The sequence below is a fragment of the Ammospiza nelsoni genome, chromosome 6, assembly GCF_027579445.1.
Source record: "Ammospiza nelsoni isolate bAmmNel1 chromosome 6, bAmmNel1.pri, whole genome shotgun sequence".
NCBI classification, from domain to species: Eukaryota; Metazoa; Chordata; class Aves; order Passeriformes; family Passerellidae; genus Ammospiza; species Ammospiza nelsoni.
In genome coordinates, this window is record NC_080638.1 from 28,912,392 (window position 1) to 28,939,286 (window position 26,895).

At 36.0% G+C, this 26,895-nt stretch overlaps 1 protein-coding gene across 3 annotated transcripts in view; it reads right to left on the reverse strand.

Moving 5' to 3' along the window:
- UBR1 (ubiquitin protein ligase E3 component n-recognin 1) overlaps nt 1-26,895 on the reverse strand; it is a 59,042-nt gene that overhangs the window by 30,207 nt on the left and 1,940 nt on the right. For 2 of the 3 annotated variants that reach the window (XM_059473672.1, XM_059473671.1), the window contains exons 2-22: nt 18,216-18,472; nt 16,030-16,108; nt 14,620-14,730; nt 13,147-13,277; nt 11,999-12,140; nt 11,418-11,480; nt 10,998-11,121; nt 9,167-9,274; nt 8,629-8,717; nt 7,831-7,929; nt 6,986-7,143; nt 6,244-6,343; nt 5,842-5,970; nt 5,449-5,629; nt 4,532-4,593; nt 4,206-4,316; nt 3,174-3,239; nt 2,963-3,064; nt 2,278-2,341; nt 1,740-1,864; nt 768-820 (exon numbers count right to left, since the gene is read on the reverse strand). In XM_059473672.1, coding sequence (XP_059329655.1) covers nt 768-820; nt 1,740-1,864; nt 2,278-2,341; nt 2,963-3,064; nt 3,174-3,239; nt 4,206-4,316; nt 4,532-4,593; nt 5,449-5,629; nt 5,842-5,970; nt 6,244-6,343; nt 6,986-7,143; nt 7,831-7,929; nt 8,629-8,717; nt 9,167-9,274; nt 10,998-11,121; nt 11,418-11,480; nt 11,999-12,140; nt 13,147-13,277; nt 14,620-14,730; nt 16,030-16,108; nt 18,216-18,472 — 2,354 coding nt within the window. The remainder of the gene's footprint in view (nt 1-767; nt 821-1,739; nt 1,865-2,277; nt 2,342-2,962; nt 3,065-3,173; nt 3,240-4,205; nt 4,317-4,531; nt 4,594-5,448; nt 5,630-5,841; nt 5,971-6,243; nt 6,344-6,985; nt 7,144-7,830; nt 7,930-8,628; nt 8,718-9,166; nt 9,275-10,997; nt 11,122-11,417; nt 11,481-11,998; nt 12,141-13,146; nt 13,278-14,619; nt 14,731-16,029; nt 16,109-18,215; nt 18,473-26,895) is intronic. The other variant, XM_059473673.1, reaches the window with a different exon arrangement.

Sequence of the window (26,895 nt, forward strand, 5' to 3'; positions counted from 1 at the left end):
ATCTAAAGCACACCGAATAGCCTCTAAAAATTCTTTTTAACTGTGTGGCTTAGAATTTCAGACATTGGATATTGCTGCATAAAATTCAATCCTTTCTTTAACCAAAGTATAAAACAAGTAATACTTGCTGCTTTCCAGCCAGTGAGATTTTTTTAACTGTTCATATAATTTCCCAAGTAAGATTCCCAGGTACACTTACAGTTGCTCTTAACTGAACATGAACAAGCAAACCACATGAAATTTAAAATAAGGTATACTAAAATAAGACATTTTTCTCACAAAAGTAGCAGACATTTGCACTGGTTTTGTTCAACTACAATCTATTTCTCTATACTTGCATACACACAAACATATATATTTATATATTAAATTATTTTCCAGAAAAAAGGGTAAGTTGCAGAAAATTAGCACCTAAGTAACATAACAGTTACTAGATAGTGATTGTCAAAGGTACAATGACCTCTTAAATTTCTATCTTAGGAAAAAAAATGAACTTTCAAAGATTCTCCCACTTGGACTTGAGATTACTGAACTCCCAAGACTCCTCAACCCAAATTTGAAGAAAGAGGGTGGCAAAGGGAAAGAAAAAGCAGCAGTGTAGGATATTCACACACTGTTCTTTCCTAAGCATATTTGCAAATATATTTACTTCAAGATAGCAAAATATAAGCTGAACAGAGACAGTTGTTCATATTGTTTAACCCAAACGTATTTAAGAAATTTTATTTCACTTTCAAGCTATTTATAAAACAACATTAAGAACTTACTTGAATGTAGCCACTTTATCAATTACATTCTCCAAGCCAGTTTCATTGTTCTCCTGGTAAAAAATTTAGTTTGGGATAAACATATAATGATTCAAGTATCTTCAGTATTATGCTATGTGTAACAAAAATAGACAAATTTAGATAATTCCCTAATTCATGAACTATTATCTTTTGCCCGCTGTTAATCAGAAAGCAGATATTAATAACTGGCATTTTCCAAGGAAGTATCAAAGAGACATCATACTTTCACTTAATAATGTAGAACTTCATTAATAACAGAGCTGATCTCTAGAAACAGGTCAATGCTCACCCAACCTTAACAAAGGGAATAAAAGAGGTTTAGATATTTTAAACAGTGCCTGTGGATACTATGATAATATTTAAGGCTATTTCATTTACAACAAAAATTTAGGGTTTTTGCATTGATTGCGGGCCCTGAACACTTCCAGACTATAAAATCTAATCCACATCCCTTGCCTTTGCTTCAATCTTCCACAATTGTAATGGGATGTCAAGAAGTCTTTGTTTTCAAATAGACATGAACAATACTTGACTTCAAATGGATCTGCACAGGTTTAAGTCATCAAAATTACAGCTTAAATTTATCAGTGGTATGCAGGCCAGAATGGAATCCAGCTCCATCACCCTACAGGGCCAAACCAGAAAATTTCACGTTTATTTTTGAACCTAGGAGAACTACAGTTGAATATTCTAGAAAAAATTCACCTCTTAAACAAAAAGTGTAATTCCCATACAAGTCTTTCCAGATCAGGCCATACTTGAATCTATGACATTTACCTTTACATCAGTAAGGTGTGTAAACCTCTTTGGCATGCCATTTTGTAATTCTCAAACCAACATTTAAGCTTTATATTAGAAATGCTTCCATATAAGGATATGAAAGCTAAAGAAGAAAGACATAAAACAAGAAAAAGTAAATCAAGGAAAAAAAGTAAATAAATCAGGACTCACGTTTTCAGGCAAGGACTTGGTAATTGCACTGTGAGCCATTGGTTCAATGCACAACAGATGGATGATTTCTCTCATTATTACATCCTCTTTTGTCACATTACTGATTCCAGGCACATATCTTTCCCCTGTCAGAATGAACCAAAAGGAGAGGAATGGCAAATATGACAGGTATGAAGTGAAATTGAATTTTTCACCATAATGGTATTGCTGGGATGTTTCATTGTATAAGCTTGCATTTGTCAGAAGCCTGTCCCAAGTGTTTGAGTAAAAATGATTCTCAGCCTAGATTCCTAACAACATGGGTCAAGATGGACTCTCTTCATATTCTACTTTAACATCAATTATGAAGCTACCTAACAGCTTTTTTCACTGTCCAACTCCTATTGTTTCCATCTCACAAACAGTTGTGATACTGAATCATCTATTTAAAAGAGATATTCCTCAGTATCCTCTCTATACTATGTCTAACAAAATCATCAAGCCTGCTCTGTCAAAGCAATCCTCCATTACTACAACAACACAGAGAAATGAAACTTACCCACAATATAGATGAGAATCTGTAGCATCTCTTCTATTAAAACATTATATTGCTTAATCAAATCCTGCAAGAATGAGAGAAATCAGGTTAAAAAAACAAAAACAGAAGTGCAAGAAAATCCATCCACTAAATGACGCTGAGCTCAGCCTTCATATCTACTATACTGATAAAACATTGTACTTTAGGAAGAAATTTCCATTCTAACAAGCTGGAAAAAGTGTCTGCTCTGGCAGAGGAGATATTATACAGCAACTAAAGTGCAAGATTCACACGCAAGAAAAGAAACAGCTAAAAAACGTATCCCAAATGAAGGGTTATATCAAAGTTCAAGCCACAAGAAGAAGCATAACAACCCCAGAAACTTCCAACCAAAATAAAAGCACATAACATGGCTTAAGAGAATAGAAATGCTATAGCAAAGTCATTTACATGGTTTGTGGTAGATTCCCTGTGGAGACAAGTCTCTATAGACCCAAAATAAAGGTCCAAAAGGGGCAAAACTTGCTTGCTAATTTTGAGGAAGCCTCTACAAATTCCAAAATATTTACCTAACCACAAGCTCCGGTGTTTACTGACTGGTAGTGTGGCCTTAAAAATGCAGTTTTCAACAGTAGCTAGTTTTTCTTACTGATGTTTCATATACTCAAAGCTGACAAATTAAACAGCAGAAAAATTTGCTACTTACCTGATCTTTGGTGGGTTTGATCTTTTTGAAAGCATCAGCAAGCTCATATCTCTGCAGTATCAGCAGGAGAAACTGGTTTGGATCCATAAGAGATGCACCTATCTATCAAAAAACCCAAATTAATATGAACATCACTTGCTATTTCAAAATCAATGAAAACTAAACTGAACTTTTTAAAATGACAAGTATGCAGTGATTCAGAACATTGTACCTGGAGCATGATGATGTCTTTATCATACATCTCTTCTCTGCATTTAACATCTTGATAATAGAATACCTAAGAAATGCAAAAACAAGAGAGAGATATAAAGTAATGTACATCAGTTAATCTCTGAGACCTTTCAAACTGTACCACATCTTTATTGAGTAAAAGAAAGTCCACATTTCTTTCAAAATAAATATGTACTTAAATGGAAGTGAAAAATGTTTTTTCACTTATCCAGAAAAAGTCTATGCCATACTTCACACCCCCTTCCAAGAGGACATAATTCAGAAGCAGCCACTGGAGTTAAGTCAAAACATCCTCCTTCTCCTACCCCAGTTCTCAAAAAGATAATTCTACAGGGGTTTACCAAGATTTACTTTGATTTCATCAAAGGGTCTTGTGCAAGGTTAGCTGAGAACTTCTGCCATCAAAGGGAATAAAAACAGACAAAAAACTCCCAAACAAACAAAAAATCCCCCACCCAAAACCAAACAACCAATAAAACCAGACAACAAAACCAAAACCACCCCAAAGTGAAGCCAAAGGAGGTAAATGCAAGGGCAGACTCTACCTTTACTCTTGCAACAGAAGTCACAAGTATTAGAAAATGTTTGTATGTTTAGCTATAGGGTTGTCAAATGTTTAGTGTGAGACTAATAGTTTCACTAATAATGTCCATACACCATGAGGAACTTCTAACTTTTTATGCTATAAGCAAGAGTTCAACAAGTACTTTGGCAGTGATTATGGGATCTGAAAGTAGCTTACAAGTAGACATCAGCAACATTATACTATTTGACAGAGTAGAAGAAAGAGTCATAGCAGAGATGAAAATACTCCTCTAAGACAAGGAGGTAAGCTATTGCTGAAGATAGAAATAAAACCATGTGACCTAAATTTCCACCCAGAAACTTTCTATTTACTGTAGGAGTGACCCCATGACCTCTCTCTGCACTGGATGAACCCCTGGCAGCATTACTGAACAACCCTTGCAAACACCTAGGGGATCAGCTCAGCACTGAACACTCCAGGGAGTACCTGGCTTATCAGGGAGAGCCCATTCCTCCTCCACATCTCTGCAGCAACCTGTGCAACCAGGACAAGACACCGCAAAGGATATTCTACTAGCAGCTCCACTTGAAATTCTTCCTAGAATTTAAAAAAGGAAAAATAAACAAAAAAACCCCCTCAGAATAAATCTGCCAGTGGTTTTAAAAGTGTAAGTCCTAAAGAACAGAGATGTATTGACAGCTGAAAAATAACTCGTATGTGTGTCATGAAGGTTAGAGCATATAGATTGAGGCTTTTTTCTTTCCAGAGTATAAATCATAAAAGCATTTGGAGAAAAAAAAGAAGTATCTTACAGGAGAAACAAACTCATGCAATCTTGAGATGGCTCCAGTCTTGCTTAATCGTACATGAAGACCTACAAAACCAAGGAAGAAAAATCAGAAAATAAACCAAAATCAGTGAAGGTTCTCCAACCCCTTCTTAATGTCAGCTAAATCATTTACAATTCAGAGAATTATAGAAAAAAAAGTCTAAGTTTGTTTAGGAAAGACTTCATACTTTCCTTTTTTTAATCACAATAGTTCTTACTAGGCTTACAAACCATTATTTCATTAATAAATTTATACTAAATGAATGAGTGAACACCATCCAAATTGAGATGCTATATAATATACAATAAATAAAATTTTTATTTCATATTTGAATCATATATCAGTAGTAAATTAATTTCAAGATTACAAGGATTAACAGATGGTATCCTGGTATCCAATGACGTGATAAAGAATCTACAGCTTAATAATAGCATATGATTTCATTTGTATTCTATAGAAAGCAGTGATTGTGCTCTGACTGGAAGCCTGTCCTGGCGTTGTGCAAGGAGGAACATTTTAACCATCCTAAGATATATATGGTTGGAAACTAAATTCAAGATAAATAATAATGGACATTCATTTAAATAAAGGAGATAGAAACAGAACAAGAAACACTTCAGAGAAAACTAAGGATCTCATTAACAAGAAATTTTTTTCCTTCGTGACTGACTTCTCTGTTTTCCATTTAAAAAGACATCCTCCAATCTCCATGGTAATGTTTTTTGAGAAAAAACTTTCCATTAGTGGCACATATGGGGAACATGTCTTCCTGATCATGAGAATGTCACTAAGTCAGAGACCAACTCATCTGTGAAGCACTTAACCCAAATGTTTTCTGGAGTAAAGAAACAGATGGATAACAAGCACGGTTTAAACAGCAATCAAAACAGATCACTTACCAGCAAGAGTCCTAGACAGTGGCAAATGTATGCTGACAGGATCTGCAGACACTCTGTAAGGTCTGCTCTCCAGGGTATGGCCACATAAGTGAAACACTGTCTTCTCCCGAGAGCGGCTGTTTGTGCTGCATCTCATCACAGCTTTATGGCATTCTCTGTAAGACCTGAGGAGCAGCTCTTCCTAGAATTAAAAATACATGCAGAATAAAAAAAAATCCTACAGTTCTTCCTTTCTCTCTTTGTCACACCCAGATTAATTCTTTCAGACCAATTTTTTTGTGGAAAACTATACTGAACAATTGTGAGCTTTTCTAAAAGCTGCTATTTCAAAAGCTGTCAGGAAGATTCCAAAAAGGTATACAGGCAAGAATCACAGAAAATGTATATACTTACATCACAGGCACACCACTCCTGGAACATCAAAAGAATGTTCTTGAGCTGCATCTGTATGGCAATAGCTGCTTCCCAGTCAGGGTCTACCTCAATGTGCTGACCAATCTGTCTTTTTATCTCCTCCATTCCCTGAAATAGAAATCCCACAAAATACTTTGTCTAAATCAGTGATCACAGGCTTAATACAACAGAAAATTCCACAGTCAAAAGATAAAACATATGTAACTAAATCTGATGAGTATTACTTGTATAAACATGTCTTCTTCACCCACCCAAAACAGGGACTGAAGAATTCAACAGTGTAATTGCATGTTTACATCCATTATAATACTATGGGAAAAAGAGGAGCTGTAATCACTTTACAACAGGATATCAGAAAGAAATTATTTAAATATATTGTACCTGCATGCAAGTTAGAATCCTTAGGAAAGAAACAAATCCTTCTAAAAAACGCTCCCTCAGATGGTCTGTCCATACTGTAGGTTTGCTGACTAAGATATACCTGTCCCAAAAAAAGAAAAAGAAAAAATTTTCATACTTCGCTCAGACTTCTCTTATGCTTGTACGTCAAGAGTTGTTGAAATTAAATTGTTTTAATACCATCAATTACATAATCAAATTTCATCACTTCTTCATCTTAAAGTACTCAGAAAATTTTCCCAAATACTAGAACTACTAATACCTTGGTGTGACTCCATCACTAGAAATTAACAGGTTTTTTTTTAATTCCAAGGTGTTTGGGGTGTAATAAACGGAGTAATAAACATTACTCACTTTATTAGAGCAATTTGGTACCAGTAAAATAGAAAACCCTATGCAGATAAGGATTATACAGTTTTCCTAGAATAGCAGCAAATGAGAGATAAATTTCCCATACTGTCTTAGAGTAGATACATTTTATTTATTAATGTAAATATTATATGCAATTTGATAATTGAAAATCAAAAATGTTTTTACAGAATGTAATTTCAGTATTTTAAAATTTTAAATTTCCATTGAAAAGAAAACGTTAAGATATCATGTATGTTTTTTGAGGGGTTTGGCTTTGGTTTTAAAGCAGTTTAATCATCCGACTCTGCACTGAAACACCTCACCATGCTACCAGTATTTTTGAACTGCTCTAGCTTCTCAGCCTTACACTTACCTGAGGTCAAATATTACTGAATATACCCGGTTCAGTTTGTCCTGACTGTAGCCTTGGAAGTTGAACTTGTCATTTTTGTCTAGGTACTCTGGAAGCACTTCTAGGAGTGTCTCTGTTATGACGGTGATTACATTTCGCTCTTCAATTAGATGTCGGGCCTGCAAGAACAAAGTGAAATGTTTTTCTTCCTGTTTTTGTTAATGTTATCATCAAAGTATTTTTCCTTTGAATCCCTCTCTTCCTCATTAAAAATTCTTTGAAGCATTTGCAAAGAGCACAAAATAAAAAAAACTCCCACAGTATTTATTGCACAGGAACACAACTGCTATCAACTACAAAGTTTGTTCACCAACTACGTATGTTTGTTCAATTCTGAGAGCATCTATATGATGGATATGCCATTTTTTTCCTAGAAAGATCATGTAGAAAAGAATTTTTGCATTAGTGCTTCAGCTAAGAAACATATAACTTTTAAAAGTTATAGATATATTTCCTCCCCATATTTCACCCCCACAAGAAGACACTTAACTATTTTTTACCCCCTTGCCCTCTTTTGAAAGTCACATAGACAGGTAAATGTGAGCAGTAAATAAATACACAAAGTTAATGCAGAGTACAATGTGCCAGGAACTTATACTTATTTGCATTCACTCTATGTTCTGTAACGAATTTTCACATCAACTCAAGCTCCTGCTTTCATATTGGCTTTCACAAATCTCAAAATCATTCATATTCAACCCAGCAATGCTAAAGTCTCCCTACCAAACACAACAATCTGCAAAGGTGGTACTACTAGCAATTCTCCAACTTATTTTACACCTCGAGCAGAGCCAAGCTGTACATACCAGAGTAGGTACAGTGAACATCTGAACTGAGAGCGCTGTCACAGACAGAACTCTGTCATGATCATCACTGATGTATTCCTTTTGCAATGCCTTGTAATACTAGAAAAAGAGAGTATTGAGGACGTTAAACAAATGCTAGCAAAAATGTTTACTTTTTTATTCACAAGAATTACATCTCAGTGTGTCTCTCCCACCTAATAGAATCACATCCAAGAAAAACAGCACAATATCCTCAATACACCAAAGCAAGTCAGTATGGCCCCCACTGCCTTAATACTGAAGATAAGCACAAATGTAACTGATTTGTCAGACTGCAAACAGAATTATTTCTTGCAATGAACTGCATGGATAGTTCAACAACCGTGTGTAAAAGACATGTGCAATGGGTAAGGCAAGTCTTTGTTTGCTTTGTTTCAGTCCAGAGAAAATCAAAAAGTATCAATCATCTTTATCAGAATTAAAAAGTATCACCCTAAAACAAAACATACTTTGTTTTATGTTTTGTATATGTCTTAATTATTGTATCGAATTTTCAAAAAGAAAGGCCAATTTCAGTTGCAGTTCATCTGGCATTTCAAAATATACACAGAATAATAACAATATGGCAATCAAACAAGCATATCCTAAGGAACAAACCAGTGATATGGGAATTAATTAACTGCACTCCAATAAAGGCTGAGACAGTTATTGAGGTTCTGCTCGTTTAAAATTCCCTATTTATACTGAAACAATTTTCAGTTAGGGGGGAAATTTCATAAAGTTAGTACAAATTCATAGCATAAAAATCAAACCATTTACCTTCACAAATTCAACAGCAAAAAGTTTTTTGTATTCCATTTCCATGAAAAAACTACTGAAGATAAGTTCATGAAGAACCTTCCTCGCCCCTGCGAAGAGCCAATACAATGCACGTCACATTGTTGTACTAAGATGCACATTTTGTGGAAAAACAGGAACCAATTACTAAACTATGATTAAAAAAAATCATTGGAAGTCTTGACATGGTTATGAAGCATACGAACACAGTTATTAATTACTTTTGGGTTTTGACATTTATTGGTATGTATTTAAAACATCAAGTAATCAAGTCACTCAGGGTCAGGTTGCATTTTGTAAAAAGATTTTTCAAGATACATAAAGCAGGACAAATTGAGGTGGCAAATACATATCCCAAATATAAGTTAGCTCAGCTGTAAAAATTGAAGCTGTATAAAAACTGTAATAAAAAAAAAGAACTGTAATTCTACATGCATAGCACTCACATTTATCTATATGTTACACACGTGAAAAATTAATTTGACAAATCTTTCGTTTTTAGCAACATGGATAAACAAACCTTTATGAAGCCTTGCATCCCATAGCATCAACTTGCTTATAAAGCAGGGCTTTTCAGATCCAGCTTCTTCCTTGAGACATATTTGACAAAAGATCCGGCGAAAGTCACCTGTAGGGATGAAACTACTCATTTGTACAAGAATGTTTCAATAATAAAATTATATGACACAAGAAATTTACAATTACATAAATCTATTACTTAAAAGAAGAAAAAAAGAAGGCACTTAAGTAAGAATTACTTTTAACATTTTTTCTCAATGAATATACTTCCATATACGCTTTGCCTCACTAATTTTTTCCTATTATTCTTGCCTACCTAATTTAATAAATCCTGTGGTGCAGAAGAGTATTTTAAACTGAAAATAACTGAGACAGCTTTGCAAAGCAGATCCACAAGAAGCCTTTACTATGTCAGCATAGAAATGCTCAGGACTAGGCAAGTTTCTGCTGGCCACTGCCTCAGGCCTTGAAAGTCAGTCTTTTGTAGAATTTCAGAAATTCTTTAGTATTTTCTTGCACCTATCAGTAGATACAGTACTTGAAGCAGTTTTGGAGATCAACTTATCGCTGTCAACCTCGGGTTTTTAATGTTCCAAAATGAGGCCTTATGTTACTAATTTGAAAAGGAAAAGTGAAGAGTCATGAATCAAATTCCTGACAACTTGGAAATAAACATTATTAAATGTTTCTTGATCCATGTTCTACCACTTGAAACAAAACCATGAGAAGAACAGGAACCACCTGACCATGCAAAGGTTCCAGCTGAGTATGGAACATCAGGCTCATAAAGCCTCTGTGTATATAATCCAGAAGGACAGGAACGTTTGACTTCAATCTTTGTACTTAGAGACTCTTCTAAAACATAAAAGTATCCGTTAACTGACCTCAGTAAAAATCAAACTTTCACTAGAAACTTTGAAATAATCCACACTCAAAAAACTTGCACCAACTGGAAGAACTGTCTGAAGAACTCAGAACAGCAAGAAAATACTGTTAGCAAAATAAATACAAACTTGAAAAGAACAGAACACTAAAACTTGTAAAACACTGTAAAGAATTACAAAAAAAGTACAGTTCTGATCTGTGTATTTCAAGCAAGCGTTCAAAAAATCTTAGAAGACATTCACTTCATTGAAGTTTACAAAGGGGCTAAAGCAGACCACCAGATTAACCTATCAAGGAGGAGGGTAAGAAGTTATTAGAGTTTAATCTATTCATATTTGTATTGTGTGGAGAAATTTTATAATGGCTTTAGTGTGGCAAGACACAGGTATGAAAAAAAATAGTAAATCAAAAGTACATTGATTCAGGAATCTTTAAAACTATAAGCATCATCAAACACCAGCACAATGTTTAAAAGCTTCAAATAGACTTTCCAGTACTGGAAAAAAAATTAATTAAGATTTTAATATTTTTTTTATTGGCACTTCCTAATGAATCACAGCTATCAAATCTGAAGCAGAAATTGATGTAAGCAGAGGATGTATGTTTCCACTGACAGAGATGCTCTGTGGGTTTGCACCAGCACTGAGGAGGGAAGCTTTTAAGTAAAAGAGTCACACACTGAGTGCATGTGATGCTAAAAGTGAAAATAATAAAATTTTGAGATAGTGTTCCATCAGGGAAACAAACACATTTATTTCAACAAGAAAGAAAAGTACTGCTATTCATAACCTTGCTAACAGATATCATCACCCTTGCTACTGCACTAATAATTTTCTAATTAGAAACAACATCAAAGTATTTTAATTAAGGGAATATCATATATAACACTGCTTAATTTATTCAAATACTGGTATGGCATTATTTTAACAAAACCCAGCAATGCTTACTTGAATAGCTCATGAGTTTGTTCAGCCAAGAACCAAGGCGCAAGGCAAACTTCTGGTGTGCCATAACATCAGCATGCAGAACCTCCACGTGAAGAGGCCGTTGAGAAACATTTTCAGAATGCCTCTAGGAGTCAGGTAAATATTAGTGCATATAAAATAAAATAACATTATTTAATTATTTATTTTCACTCCCCACCATCTCTCCCAAGCAAAACAAAGAAAACAGTTTGATGATCTATTTCTGAAGATATCTATCTCAAATGTGGTACTGTAAATTCAATTCAAAAAAGTTCACAGGCAAATTATAAAACCATGGACGTACTAAGCTAAAGACTGTATGGCAGACAAAAAGTGCTCAGTGTCAATACTAATTAGGCTGGTATGGGGTGTTTTTTTGTGAAAATTACTTTAGGAAGTTACCTTAATTTCTTCTTTTGCTTCCTGACAAGAGGCATAATGTCCTGCCTTAACAGCTCTACGACCCTGTTTAAGAAAATACTGAGCATGAGACCAATACAAAGCAAACCTAAAGCATCACAAGTCCGATCCTTGCTATGCTTTTAATACATAATAGGAAAAACAGGGCCCAACACCACTCACAGCGCTATTAAACACCAAGAAGCAAATAAAAATTAACATCATTGTCTGTAAGAAAAACACTAAAATCAACAACACAACGACCAAGTTGTGGGTATCTTAAGGAAAATTCATGTACACATTAAAAAGATGAAAGAGATTTCTGCACAATACTTTGAACACAAACCATATCAACTTTCCTCCTGGCACAAAGTACATGAAATAGCAGAATATAACCAGAGATACGTGCTTCCTAAACAAGTTTTCCACACCTGGGGAACAAGTGCTGCCTAAGAGTTGCTCAGCCATGCGTCTTTCTTTCCTCAAGCTCCAGCAACCAGAAACAAAGATTCTGTAACCAAGTGACTATAGTAGTAACTCTTAATGACTAGAAGGTGACTCTCTGATATCCCAAATGCACTAACCTCTTTATCTATAGCAGTTGTATGCAACTGGGCTTCACCAAGTTCACAGCCAAGTGCCCTTTGCAGGCTGTAGATGACATGATCATAAGAATGGTGTTCATCATTGAAAAGGACACAGTAGTAGCTGTCTACCTTCTCTCTGCTGGGAAAAAGGTAACATATCATACAAATGAAAGTAAAATTGTAAATAGTATCCTTTCAAATACAGCTTAATTGATAGCTTGAGATAAATGCCAAATACAATTTAAAAAGTTATTCAAATAAATCAAGCATATTCTTCATGCTAATTACATCCCCCACCATCTGTGCCAGAAAAAGCCATAGAAATTATGTATCAAGTACAAAAGAGAAGTTTTGAAGTTCTTTGATATTCTATTATAATTTCCTTTCTCTGCTGTTTTATGAACCCATTTGTTTTTTAATGTGATACACAGCCTTTTTCCATTTTCACAGAATCACAAAATGGTTGAGTTGGAGAGGCCCTTTAAAATTCATCTAGTCCAGCCCCCCTGCAATGAGCAGGGACATTTTCAACTAGATCAGGTTGCTCAGAGTCCCATCCGACATGACCTTGAATGTTTTCAGGGATGGTGCATCCACCAACCCTCTGGGCAACCAGTTCCAGTGTTTCACCGCCCTCATTGCAAAAACTTTCTTCCTGTATTTATCCTAAATCTACCCTCCTTGAGTTTCAAACCATTAGCCATTGTCCTACTGCAACAGACCTTGCTAATAGGTTTGTCCACATCTTTCTCTCAACCACTGTGGAAAGTATCCTTGAAAATCTGCCAGCTCAGTTCTGCTCCCCTGCCCCTTAGCACCCCACCAGTGTCTCCCAAGACAGCCAATGGCACCTGGTGAGTCTCTCCACTCCTGACATTTCCTCCCCTGCATGAAGACCTGCCATTTCACTGTAGATCAGGCTGGCTCAGGAGCAATTCCCTTCAGTGACTGAGGGAGGACAGTCTCACACTACTTTTCCCATGAAGTATTAAAAGCTTTTCTCTTCATAACTCTAGGTCATATATGCCACAATGCTGTTTACAGGGATTTCAGCACTAATGTCTGCATGAGTATGATATTATTTCAGGCAACATTATAATTCAAGTTGCTAATGAATTGAAAAGAAAGTTGGAAATACTCCCTACCTAATGGTGAGCTCCACAGGCAGTTCCTTCTCTTCCTCCCAGATAAGCATATCTACAATGTATTTTATCACAGAGGGAAACACTCTTCTAGAATGCTCCATAATTTCTTCATTCAACTGACATTCAGAATTCTGTAAAACATGAGATAATATTAATATGGAAAAGAATCTAAAAAAAATTAAATGGGGTTTGATATAGTACCTTATTAATATTGTAGGAAATTATACTATAATATATACATATATACTGTAAATTATATATACATATGTGTACTACAATCAGGAAATAATCCTTTTCATAATTTTCAAGCAAATTAACCTCACCTAATTTCTTCTTTACAAAGTTATTTCATTGCAAGGGCTCTCAGTAGTGCTCCAACAGTTTCATATACCTGTCTCTATGCATCCATGTTTTATCCAGGCCTAGAATATGAAAGGCCTCATCAAATGTGTTAGTTTCTTTTCTAAAAATACTTCTTTAATTTTTTTTTAATTTTTAAAATTTTGTTTGGTTTTTTTTTTAAATTTGCATTCAAAAAAGCTGTTAAAAGCTTTCTGCATTCCCATAGATATTAAAAGTTTCCACTGCAGACCAAGCAACAAGCTCCCCTGGTAAACAAATCACTCCTTATTGCAGCTTCAACCATTTTTATCTCTGAAATCCATTAACTTTCTTCAAAAAGAAGGACAAAAATGTGAACGAAAACTTTGTCTCATTTTTCTGTAAGGCCAGTTTTTTTTATTCCTTTTCCATTCAACTTTTGGACTGGAACATCAATAACTATGTCTGCTACAAAACCATCAGGGATTTGGGGTCTGCTTACAATGACAAATGCTGAGGTTTTTTTCATCCTAAATTATCTCAGAATGAAGGATTCTGAAAAAAACCCCAAATTTTACCTCAAGCAGCTGATTTTTGTACATTGTCTTTAGAATTCCTTGTAAGATGGCATATTTTTGTTAATATGCTCTTTTACCAGGTACAATAACCATGAGACATCCTAGCATAAAAGGTTAGTTTCAAGGCACAGAACATTCTTTTTAGTCATAGTGACAGATCACACACCAGAAGTAACTGACAAATTCAATTTTTCACTAATGCAGTAATGTAGAAAACAGAAAAAATAAAATCAAACTTCTAAACATTTGCTAACTGCTGGGAAACTGATTATTTGTAAATAAGAACTAATATACTTTGCAAGGAAAAGAACAAGAGACTGCAATTTCAATTCCAAATGAAAGACTCAAGCACACAAGACAGGTAGATGAAACTGCCTGCAAACAAAAAGCAAAAAGTTCAAAGGATGTCTAATATACATGTTTGAACCCAAACACCTTGACCAAGGAAATCCTGATTCAACTTGACTGAACTTGTTACATGAGTTATACAAGACATATACAGAAATAAGCACTTTTAAAAATAACAAAGTAACATTTATAAATTTTTTTATTTCACTTTAAGCCATGTTCTTACTTCTTTTGGAGAACTTGATGCTCCAGGCTCATGTTTACTACACAGTGGTCCAGCCTTCCATGCCTCTGTATCCCCACAGTCACAAAATCCACCTCCAGTGGAGCTATGCATCTGGAAAACCCATGTATTTCAGTCATGAAATATGGCCATAAAAAGCAAGAGGAAAATAGCATTGTGAATTATTTAAATCAACCACAAATATAAATATCTACTTAAAAACAGAAGAGTCTTACCATAACTTTTTTTAGATAAAAGGAAACTTTTTATCTGTTAAAAGTTTATCTTTTACCCCTCGCAAAGGAGAAGGGGGGTAAAAGATAAACTTTTTGAGCAGAAAATAAAGAAATAAATAAATTGCTGCTACAGAAAGCTATGCAAGTCCAAACTAAATTTAACTTGAAAGTAAGCGAAAAAGCCTTTGCTGTTGAGTGTTCTTATTTATAAATGGCAAAATATTTCTGGGTTTATTCACAAAATAATAGCAAAGCTATGCATTCTTTAAAATTACTTCACCAAGTTCGAAAATAATATAAAAAAACAATGTGCACATTAAACAGACAGTTAGTAGTAGTTCTAACCAAAGAAAAGATGACACAATCAGCATCTAAACACATTTTTATAACTTTAACTTTGCATTGCACTTTCAGAAGAGTACAAATTCTGAGCCTCCATTTTGGCAAAAAGTTCAGACAAAACTCAGGCAAAACCAATTACCCTTAGCTTCCTCTAAATCCCCAATCTTGTAATAACTCTAAAAAACCTCCAACCCAATAAAAAGACATTAAAAAATCTGTTATTTACCTGAAACATTTTAAAATAAGCTGATCTAATTAGACATGCTTTGAGCAGGAGGCTGGACTAGGTGACCTCCCCTGCCAACATAAATTATTCTATGAATCTATAAAGGGCACATTCTCTATTCTTTAGATGAAAATGCTACAAATCTGCTCCCATCTAACTACCTACTTCCATAGCTGATGTTCTGCCTGAAGAATTTACTGAAAAACACAAAAATGAAAACAGCTTCTCAGCCCAGCTGTGGCTCCAAAGCGCTCTGTAATCATTACTGTCTGCTTTCCCTGGGTTTTCACCTTACTTGTATCCCAACAAAACTGACTAGGACTTAGGACACAACTGCCATTTTCAGTCACAGCTCTTTGCTCTGACCTACACTTCCATGAAATTGCCAAAGAGAATTATGCTGTATGCATTAATAAACACTCCTTTGTTTCTTCAATTAAGAAGCTGCCGTTCTTAGAAGTTTTACATAGCTAAAAACACAAGAGAGAGAGATTAATTCATAAATTCCAGAATTTAATTTTGCAATAGTAAAATTACTAATGGTTTATATGCAGTTCATTATAGCCTCTAAAGCTACAAGTATCACTTCTTAAATGAAGATTTTCCTACCTTGTACCGGTGGTTCTTGTGAATGCTATTCTGGAAGCAGTCAATACAGAGCACACAAGTTGGATCAACTGCACAGTCTCTGCAACAGAAATGATAAGTGGAAAACTTTCTAAAACAAACACCTGAAATTTTCATGCACAAAAGAATATGTTGCTCAAAAAAAAAAAAAAAAAAAGAAAAGAAAAAAATTGAGATTAACAACAGATTCAAATTATAAAAACATTGATTTTCATCATCCTTCTGTGACACGGAATAACCAGTCTTGTTAAGTTTGAACCATGTGCTGAAATCTCTTGCATCAAGTTCAGTCAAAAACTTGCTCAATTTCAACTTTCAAAACTTGCTTAGCAAAACTTTTTCTGGTTTTGCTAAGAATAAGCAGCTAGGAAAACCAGTGAGGACTCTGAATTAACCTTTATTATTGTTTCCAACATCAGTCAGTAGTCAGTTTGCTCATTAAACTTTTGCTACACCTCTATAAGTTTATGTTTCTAACTTTTAAAACAGAAGTTGAAGTCTGAAATGAATTCCTTACTAAATAAGCTAGGAATGCATACTTTGAAATGTAAAGTTTCACTCATGCATTTCAATAACCTGAAAATAGGGAATTACACTCATGGGCAATCTAATTCCATTTTATCCTCTGTTTCACATACATAGTTTTATACATTGCCTTGTTCCTTAAAACATGGACATTTTTTTCTTTAAATGCATCTTTATTCTATGCAAAATGTGGATGACAGGTGCTAAATGACAAAGTATCAAATTTTTTACTCTAAACCATTGTTCAACATTTAGTTCAAGCCTCATTTACAACTAAAATATCAAGGTAATTCTGATTACAGAAATAGCTTCCTTCCAAACCTTCAGATTATAATAATCGTTACAATAATTTAATACTTCTGTAACATTAATTTATTACCATAACTCTACTGAAAGATTAATCAAAGTAAACAGAAGATAGGCGTGCCCGCTAGATCTGAAATTCAAGACATTCAGATTTTGAAACTGCAGAGTATCTTTTATTTTTAGTATTTTAGAAGCTTAAAGCAAACAGATACCTAGCTTCAGTTGCAGAAGTACAATACAGTACCTTGTAGAAATACTACCACATTTTTGCAAGACTGCAACTCAAAAAAATAAGAAAGAGACCAACTCAGACATTTAGCTTTGTCTTTTTGCCTGCTACCATACATGAACTCTGGAGAGGTAGGAAGAGAATTATTCTTGTTCTAACAGCACTAAACTGCCTTGTCCTGCTTTTTCCTTCATGCAGCTGTCCCACTCCCTATACGCTTTCTAGTACACACAGCAGGACTTCTTCAAAGATCGTTCTCCTTTCATGCACAACACTAGCTGATTTCTAGAAAAGGCTGAAGAGTATGTGATTGATTAAAACTTTACAGGGAAATTCATAAATAAAATATATAGAGAGCTTTTATTTTGACACTTCCTAAATTCTAAGGAATGGATTTTTTACTGATCGTGCTTTTCATCCTTAATAATATTCTCTTACTATTTCTAATTAAATCTTCTAAGCCTTTAAAATAAACTGAAAATTAGAATAAACTATGGCAATAACATCATATTAATGCTCATCAATTGCCAGAATTGTTGCAATCTTTACATTCACCACAAAAACTGCTAGCTTTTTAATAATAATATATTTTATTCATGATACTCATTAATGTATTTGTATTAACAGGAATTAATAAAATTAATTCTATCAATTCAATGAGCTGCCACCTTTAATATACTGCAGGATGAGAAAAAAAGGTGAAAAATTACCATTGCTCATCCAGCTATTCCCAAAGCAAAGGACTGATGATGCTCAGAAATGCTGGATTCTTTTTCAGACTTTGAAAGGGTGAGTGAGTACTGTATCCCTCAATTCAGGCACAGACTCCATATTCATACACTATCATCCAACACTTTTAACAAACAGCTTTCAGTACTTTTAGTAACTTTTCCATTTCCCTCCCCATTTCTCCACTAAAGCCTCTTTTCATACACAATTTTCCTCACTCTAAAGTGGATTGAAATGGGAAACAAATGCCAACATTAGTTAAGCAAAGAAGTCCCATGACACAAGCAATGTCTAGTTAGCAGCACAACTGATTTTATTAAAGCACTTTGCTGCATTACCTCAGATGGGAACACTGATAACAACACACCCTCATCCTCACCTGCAGGAGTACGTTGTCTCCCCTCCTTTGAACACCTTTCCACACAGCTGGGAGGTTCCACTCTGCTGTAGTTTCTCCAGGAACATATCTGGGTCCTCCCCAAACAAATAACATTCCAGGGGGTATAATATTGCTGCCTGGACCATTTCTTCTTGTTTCTCCACCAAGGGGTCCATTTCAGCTGAGTAAATATTTGGCACATGTTTTGCCAAGCACTGTAAAAATGCAGCTTGGAAGTCGAATCTTTCATCACACCACTGCAACAAAAAGTACACCCATGGATAAACAAACAAATAAGGAAATATAAAGAAAATAGGATTACACACTTCTATTGTGAGTTCAGAATTCTTCTCTACATCAGAAGTCAGTTCTTTGAGCAATAAAATCCAAGAAACCATGGATTTCCAGTGATTTCTCTGCTATTTTTCACCACCTCTGTTCCTTTGAAGTCTTCTACTAAAAACACTCTAAGCCAAGAGCTGGCAAGTGCAATGTTACAGTGTTAGAGAAACCCATGCACTGAATAATTTTCAACTACACTCTTCCCCCACAGGCCAACCAATACACAAAGCTTGATGTCTGTTCAGCTGCTGACAAATGGAAAGCTGGGAAACGTTTGGGATTCACTCCTTTGCCTGCTGATAGTCACAAAACGTCTTCTGAAAGCCTTGTTGGACTGATCATCAGAGGTCAATAGCTGCTGAGGAAGAAAGAGCCCAAATGCTCATGGAAGCTTAGTGTCATTATGAAACCAGGCTAAAATGCAATTTCTTTTTTGTAAAACAATTAATGAAAGTACTTGTATTTTGACTTGAGGTTCTTAGTTCCTAACTTCACTTCCAACTTCTTTACTTCTCCAAACAGTTCTCTCCAATTGTCCTATTTCTGTCTTTCAATTCGGAATTGTATTTTTTCATATTATTCCCATGATTTAGAAATAACTTTTGGTTCTTCCTATTGCAAAACAGTCAAGGCTCTAAAAGAGAACATCCTTTCAAACACAACCTTGGTTAAAATCCACATATCATAGAATATCCTAAGTTGGAACAGACTCACAAGGATCTTTAAGTCCAAAACAGGACAGCCCCAAAAACCACAGTGTGTGCATAAGAGCATTGTCCAAATGCTTCCGGAACTCTGGCAAGATTGGAGCCACAACCACTTCTCCAGGACCAGTACCAAGCCACCCTTCGGTGGAAAAACTTCTTCGTAATATCCAACCCAAATCTCTCCTGATGCAATCTCATGCTGTTCCCTCAGGTCCTGTCACTCGTCACCACAGGTAAGAGATGAGTGCCTGCCCCTGCTCCTCCCCTCACCAGGCAGTTGCAGATTGCAGTGAGGTCTCCCCTCAGTCTCCTGCAGGCTGAACAGACCAAGTGACCCCAGCTGCTCTTCATATAGCCTCCCCCTCTAGGCCCTTTGCCATCCTTGCTGCCCTCCAATAGGTTTGCATCGTTCTTATATTGTGGGGCCCAAAACTGCACAAAAGATTAAAGATGAGCGCAAGAAAAAAAATACATATGTAAATTCATAAAGCTCTAAAGGGTATTTTTTCCAGGCCAGCAAGCAGGGAGCGAGCAAAGCAACCACCAAAGGGTTCAGACTGAAAGAAGGGTCAAAGAAGTAGATGACATAACTTTTTATGTGAAAAGCAAAAAATCCTCAATCCTCTATTTATTTATTTGGCCATTAATCTTCCTCAGCATTACCCTTAGGTAGCCCATTACCTCATTTATCATGGTGAAAATGCACGGCAGAAGCTGATGAAAAAGATAAGCCATGGATAATGTGGTCAAGCAGAACAGCAGATTTGCCCACAATCATATTAGAATATTCTTATTTTGTAAGAGCAGCAGCTTGATCAGTCTAATCAGATGCCTTGAACCACAAAGCATTCAAACCTATCCCTTATTATCTGAAAATGAAGACCCATCCATTAATTGAAAGGAGACAGTTATTTTAATTCCAATGCTAACAAATAAATCTGGTTTTGTTTCAGAATTTCACCTGAACAGTAAGCACCACAGAAATTATTGGTCATAAAAGCTGTAGCATACACACATGCATAATACATACGTAATCTGTATGCATATACATACATGCACTCAAATATATAGATATGCATTTATTTTCACATATTCAGATCTAAGGAACAAAAAGAAAATGAAACAAATTAAATGCGTGCCTTTTTATTTTAATTAATTTATTCAAATTTTTCAACCACCTAGCAACATTTTTATTAAATAAAAGCAATGCTTACCCAGGGCATAAAGACACTAAATTGCAAAAAATAACTAGAAATTAAATCCAAATTTATCAGATACTTGCATATCAACACTGAAAAAACAAAACAAACAAAAAAATCACACACAGCTGATGGCTCTGAGAAAGATATTCAATGGTAAGAGGTAGCTGAAAACTGAATTACCTGATCATGTGTTTATTTTTTTATGCATCTGATTTAAATGAGTGGAAGTGAATTATTATTATCATAATTAAACTTCATAATTTAGTGTTTCTGCTTAAACATGTTTCCTCCTGTAACTACTTTTTGTTTTATCTTACCTATACTGCATCATGCCTTCTTCAAATCCCCCTCCCAATTTGGTCACTGTATTTTTTAAATGCAGGAGGGTGGGATGTGGGCCCTGTAGCACACTCTGTGCTACACAGAGAGCACAAGAGAATCCCAATGTGTCCCCTTCTAGCTCAATGACCCAGGTTCCCAGGAGATGGTGCAAGTTTAGATCTGCACTGTTGGTCCAGAGCATGTCATAGCTTCAAGAAACACAAGGCTAAGCTTCCCTGAAAACCTGCCAGAAGTATAAAATGGGTTCTCACACAGTCAAACTCACAAGCATTTCAAGCATTCTTGTGCAAAGCTTTTAATTCTATTTAAATGTTGTTCCAAGAGAGGACAGGAAGTAGGAAAGAAGAGAGAAGAAAGGAAGCAAGAGAACTTTCTCAAGCAGGCTGTCTGCCTTCTGATAAGAACACTAAAATATATGTTCAGCCTGTACATCACCCAGGAAATATCCATTATACTCACAGAGCCCAAAATGCCTATGGTTTTGATTATGACCTGTGGAGCAAATTACCAACCTTCTATGAAGATCAGCAAGCCACAACAGTTTAAGTAGAATATTAGTGAAGTTATCACAGGGTGGAAAAGTAGATTTCAGGGTTTTTGGTATGGGGGTTCAGGAGGCAAGATGGAGGGAACTGGGTGTGTCCAGCCTTTCTCCTTCTTCTTCTTGGCCTCCATCTTCTGCTGTGATGTTGGCACTTAAAGATTGGTTTAGAGTAGAAGCTCACTGTCTAACATAGGTGATGGGAATTGGAAAGTAATTGTAAACATTGTATTTGTAGTTTGTAGTATAAAGACATAACACCGCCCTGTGGGCAGGCAGAGTGCCTCGGACTGTCTTGGTGAGCTGACCTCGGCAGGGCAGGAGAAAATTTCATAGATAAGATAAAATAAACAACCTTAAGACCGAGAAATGAAGAGCCCTGACTCCTTCTTCAAGCACCAGGCTGTGAAAACAGACTTTCAAACTTTTCTTGGGGTCACTCTGACAAGCTAATGATCCCGACAGCTAGCAGTTTTGTCAGAAGAGCAGACACACAAATCATTTTGTCTATCACATGTGATTTGTGCATTATAACAAAAGCAGTAATTTGTCATCTTTATTGACTCTTCAGAAGAATACTGTGACACAAGCACTGCTTCACAATACCACTTGAGAGCAAACCATTAGGAAACAATTTCTTGTCTTACATGGGAATCATATTCTCCTCTATGGGATCAAACTAATATTTCTTCCCATGTGTAACCACATAGAGCTTTTCCCAAATGTCAATTTCAACCAAACATGCATATTTATCCTACACGTAAAAGGACTGTCTGTAGCTTTTTCCAAACCCTTTAAATAAGCCTCATGCCAAAAGGTCAGAGGTAGAGAAATTCTAATTGCCTACAAATACTGCTATAAAATACGCAAAATATCTGTCATGGATATAGCAAATATAGCCATATCCAATTTTGTCTTTCACAAACACATTCCATTTAAGAATACTACCAATAATAACAGGAACGAGAAAGAAAGAAGCGTGTAAGAAAAAAAGGGGAGGAAAAGTTAACAACACTCAATTCACTTTTCAGCTGCTAACCAAGGATCAAATGAGATTTCTCGCCCCTACGACAAAATTTCCTTATCATTGCTGAGGTTTATTATGTGCACTAATTCAGGAGCTGTTTCTTCCACGACAATTTTTAATCTACCTTTTAAGCACAGTTCTCTTGGAACTCTGAAGTCTTTTCCAAATAACAGCTTGCACGAGGCAATATTACAAAAAGCAGCTGTACTTTAACTGCATTGATTGACAAGCTGATCTTTTAGTGCAAAAGTGATTGCCTAAATTTCAAGACTATATTTAGATATATAAATTAACCAGTGAAAAGGAATATTAATATTTATGAACATAAAACAAGAAATTATGAAGGAACAGACACTACCAGTAGCATGAGCTAAAACCCGTACCTGGTCCAGCATTCCAGTTAAAAGGAATAATAAAATCCTTTGTTATGTATAGCAAAAATCTGTCAGGCACGAGACGACAATACCAGCTGCCTGTCAAAGCAGCTAGAAAAAGCAGGCTTTTAAAAGTAAATATTTGAAATGCTGGGGGCATACTGATTTCAGGCAGTGCCATGCAACATAAATACCAAATGCAAAAGGCAGCTTTACTTTAAGGCACAGAACACTTGTACAAGTTAAATAGCGATTAGCAGAACAGCATCTCAGAAAACTTTTATTCTGATATTATCTAACTGAGGAAACATATGACATTTTAAAAGGATAAATATGCACAAGTTCTTTGATAAGTAAGCAGAATACTAAAAATTTCTTTGAAAAGGAAAGTTCAAAGGATTCTTGAACTAACATTTTCATATAAAGATTCTGCTTTCAACATTTTGGCTCCATTTTTCCTTCTTATTATTTTGGTTTAAAATTGCCAGTTTTCTAATGCACTGAAAATAAAATCCAACTAGAGTACAGAACACCTAGGCATTATTTTTAGTAAAAACGACATGAAGACAAGGCAATCCATTTCAGCCTCAAACATATATATACCAAAAAGAAGAGGCTTCAAAAATAAACACTAGAAATTTACATACTTCTTCTTCCTTGCCTTAAATCAAGGTGTTTTTGTTTTTTTTTTAGGAGTATAAATTCTATCTCTGGAAGGGCACAATTCAGGGAGTTAAAACAGAAACTTAATTTGTTTTGTCACAGGAATTATGTTGTTTCACATTCTCCAACAAAGCACAGCCAATGTTTTAGTAGAGAATCTAAGTTGTAAAAATTACTCTTTAGAACTCAAATACAAAATATCTGTTTTCTGATGCATCTGTCATCTCACTTTAGTATCCAGTCTGCTCTACATGTTAGTAATTACACTAAAAGAAGGAACTTAGGTTTCTAAAGTTTTTTTTCCCTTGGCACAACACGGGTAACGTTTAAGACTGTCTAACGTTGTCCTAACAAAACATCAACTTCAACATGAAGACATAAAAGAACTTTTTGATCTTTTCAGTCATTTAACTTTGGCCCCTGAGCCAAAGCAGGCTGCCAATCCATGCCTAAAGATGCTTTAATGATGCAGGTGTTTGCCCTCTTGGAATGAGACTCAAAACCATCACAGACTACTAAAGCTTTGTCTAGAGCACAACCTACCTCGATTCCAGCAGTCACCAGCGCAAATACCGGAGAAGGACAAGCAACCACCAGCACTATCTGCTACTGTTTCAGCTGCTGGACAGCTAAAACTAAGGTCTTCTTCAGAGTAAACAACACACAGACCTAAGCTGCTCAACTTCTTGGAAACTGCAGGTCACTTTTAAATCACAGGCACCTTCAAAACCCAAGAGCACAGCTGCAGCTCATGGGAGGAAGCACCTGAAAGCAATCTGCTGCCCAAGGAGACAGCTGGAGTCAAATCATGGCTTGTAGCTCTCGCCACTGTGCTGGAGGTATCTCTATTGTACCTCCCTACCAAATGAATACTCCAGCCTAAATATGCTGCAAAATTAGCAGGATACTACTACTAAGTAGTTGCAACAGGAAAAATAGCCAGGAAACCTGGAACTAATTTTTAAGTCTTTGGGACATGCAATCTAATCACCTTTTTATGTTCCAAGTTTTTTGGTGAAACCTGCATTTGATAGATAGCAACAAACAATTAACACCAGAGGAAGCAGAAATCTAGTACCACACCGTAAGCCAAAACAATATGCAAAATATTTTGCGGGACAAGTTATTCTCCCTATAAAAATAACAAAATCATCTTTGCAGAGTTACTTATTTTGTGAGACTTTGAAATTGAATTTGAAGTTCTGACTACTTATTTGACATAATTTTAATTTTGTTTCTAGAGAAACAAAGGAAATACTTTTATTCTTTCTTTAATCCTTAACATCCATCCTGTGGTCTCCTACATTTGAAGGAACATAACATCCATGAAATGTTTCAGCAAGCACCAGGCTGCACTTCAAAACACACAACTACAGTGAATATTTACAAAGAAGTAATTCATTGATGGAAGGATTGGGGGGTGCAGGGGGTAGAAAACAACCCCACTGCTTTTTGTTAATTCTCTGTGTATTCACACTTGTTTTCCATTTATCATCAATTTTAAGGTCCACTGTACACGCTAATTCTGCACTGAAAGAATGTGCAGAAATATCCAGGTGATTCTATCCATATTTAGCACTCACTCAGCATCCCTCAAACACTTTCCCTTATACAAGAACCTGTTTATTCCTAACTTCTCTGCTGCTGTGACATCTAGGAGACACTGAAACAGTTACATGCTATCAGGAATATTCACTGCTTTCTCCTGAAGCCACATACCTCTCACAACTGCAATACTGTAATGGGACTAGAGCAACCATATGTTGTGCACTTTATGTGGACTCAAGCAAAGATAACAGATACCACCCTTACAATCAGTTCACCCCTGCACTAACAAAAGTCACAAACATTACCAAGTGTAAGTAGACAGGAAAGAAAAAACCACAGCACTACCAGATGCTGTAACAATGTCAAAGAACTTCAGTAAACATATAGGGATGCAAACAGGACTTGGGCCAGGCTCCAGTTACCTGCTGCAACTTTCACAGCTCCATTCCTTGGACACTGACACAAGTGCACAGTAAACACTGTTCTGCCAATATGCTGCACGGCTCTAAATACAGCAGCTTTGACCATGTGCATTTCAGAGCTTAGATAAAGGATATGATGGCTTACCTAAAACAAAGTTTTAAACAAATTTGGCTTAGCAAAGTAAAATTATATGGACATGTCATCTGGTTTAAGCAGGTCAATTCAGTTTAGAAGACACTGCAACTCCAAATAAGAGGCCTGACTCAGATTTCACTAATTTCAAGAAACAACCTGCACATGAATATCCCCTCCATATTACTGCTTGATTAGGACACATCCAGGGTAGCAGGAGTCCTCATAAACATTTCCTCAACTATGTAACAGCACTGAATGACACAAGAGATCTGAAATACATTAAAATGCACAAGTGCCTATATCGTGCTTTACATTATGAAACTGAAATTTGGAATTTTCCTGTCTTTAAAGAAAATATCCTAATAGTTAAAGCTTTTCTCTTCTTGTGCACCACTTACATCTCACCTTTTGTTACGAGTTGTGACTGATGGCAAAAGAAAGAACATTTAAAAAAAAAACCTTTTCTTTGCAAATATTACTGAGAAGGTTCACACATGAACATTTGAAGATTCAGTGTAAATTTAAAATCCTTCAAATAGCTTAATATCAAGGCCCTGTTCCAGGTAGCAGACACAAAAGCAGGCAGGAGTCAAACCAGAATTTGTTTAGAATACAAATGGACAACCAACCAAGGGCAAGATCCAGCCTGCAAAGCAGGCTTTTGTCAAGCCACCAGCAATGCCTGCTAGCCAACTACTGGACAAGCCAAGTCCAGCCCATCAGCCATCTAAACTGTGGATGCTGTTGGGAAAGGAAAGAAAGTAAACCCAAGTTTGGTAGACAAGGTTTACTACTTAATTAGCATTAAATTCAGCCCACTTTCCTCCAGGGCAGCTCAGAAAGCAATACAGCCACTATGGAGAAGCAGACGCCCAGACAGGACCTGAATTCCAACTAATGCAGTGAAACACCAAGTTAAGTATTTTCACCCACAGTCACCCAACCTGAAGTGCTGGAGGTAAATGCAGAGAAGACACCACTGACTTGGGCTGGGTGCAGAAGAGTTTACTACCCGAGCCATCACCATCCATTCCAGAATCAGGCTGGCTCCTGCAGAACCATTCAGGTAATCCTGCATCATGCACCCAGCATTCTGGGAAGGCTTGCAGCCACATGTGGTGCTGCACGGCAGCCAACAGCACCCAAAGTCAGAGATGAACAGAGGAGCCAGAGTCTGTCTGACTGCTCAGATCTTCAGACAGATTTGACAAGTTTAGTTTGACAAGCCCAAGCTCACCCTATTTAACCAGTTCTTTCCACTCCACACCACTGTCCAATTCTAGCACCACAGTGACTTTCAGAACAGTTCTGCACAGGGAAAGCACAAGTCGGGCAGGATATATTAATTCTAGCTACTTAGTACCATCTTTAGGACA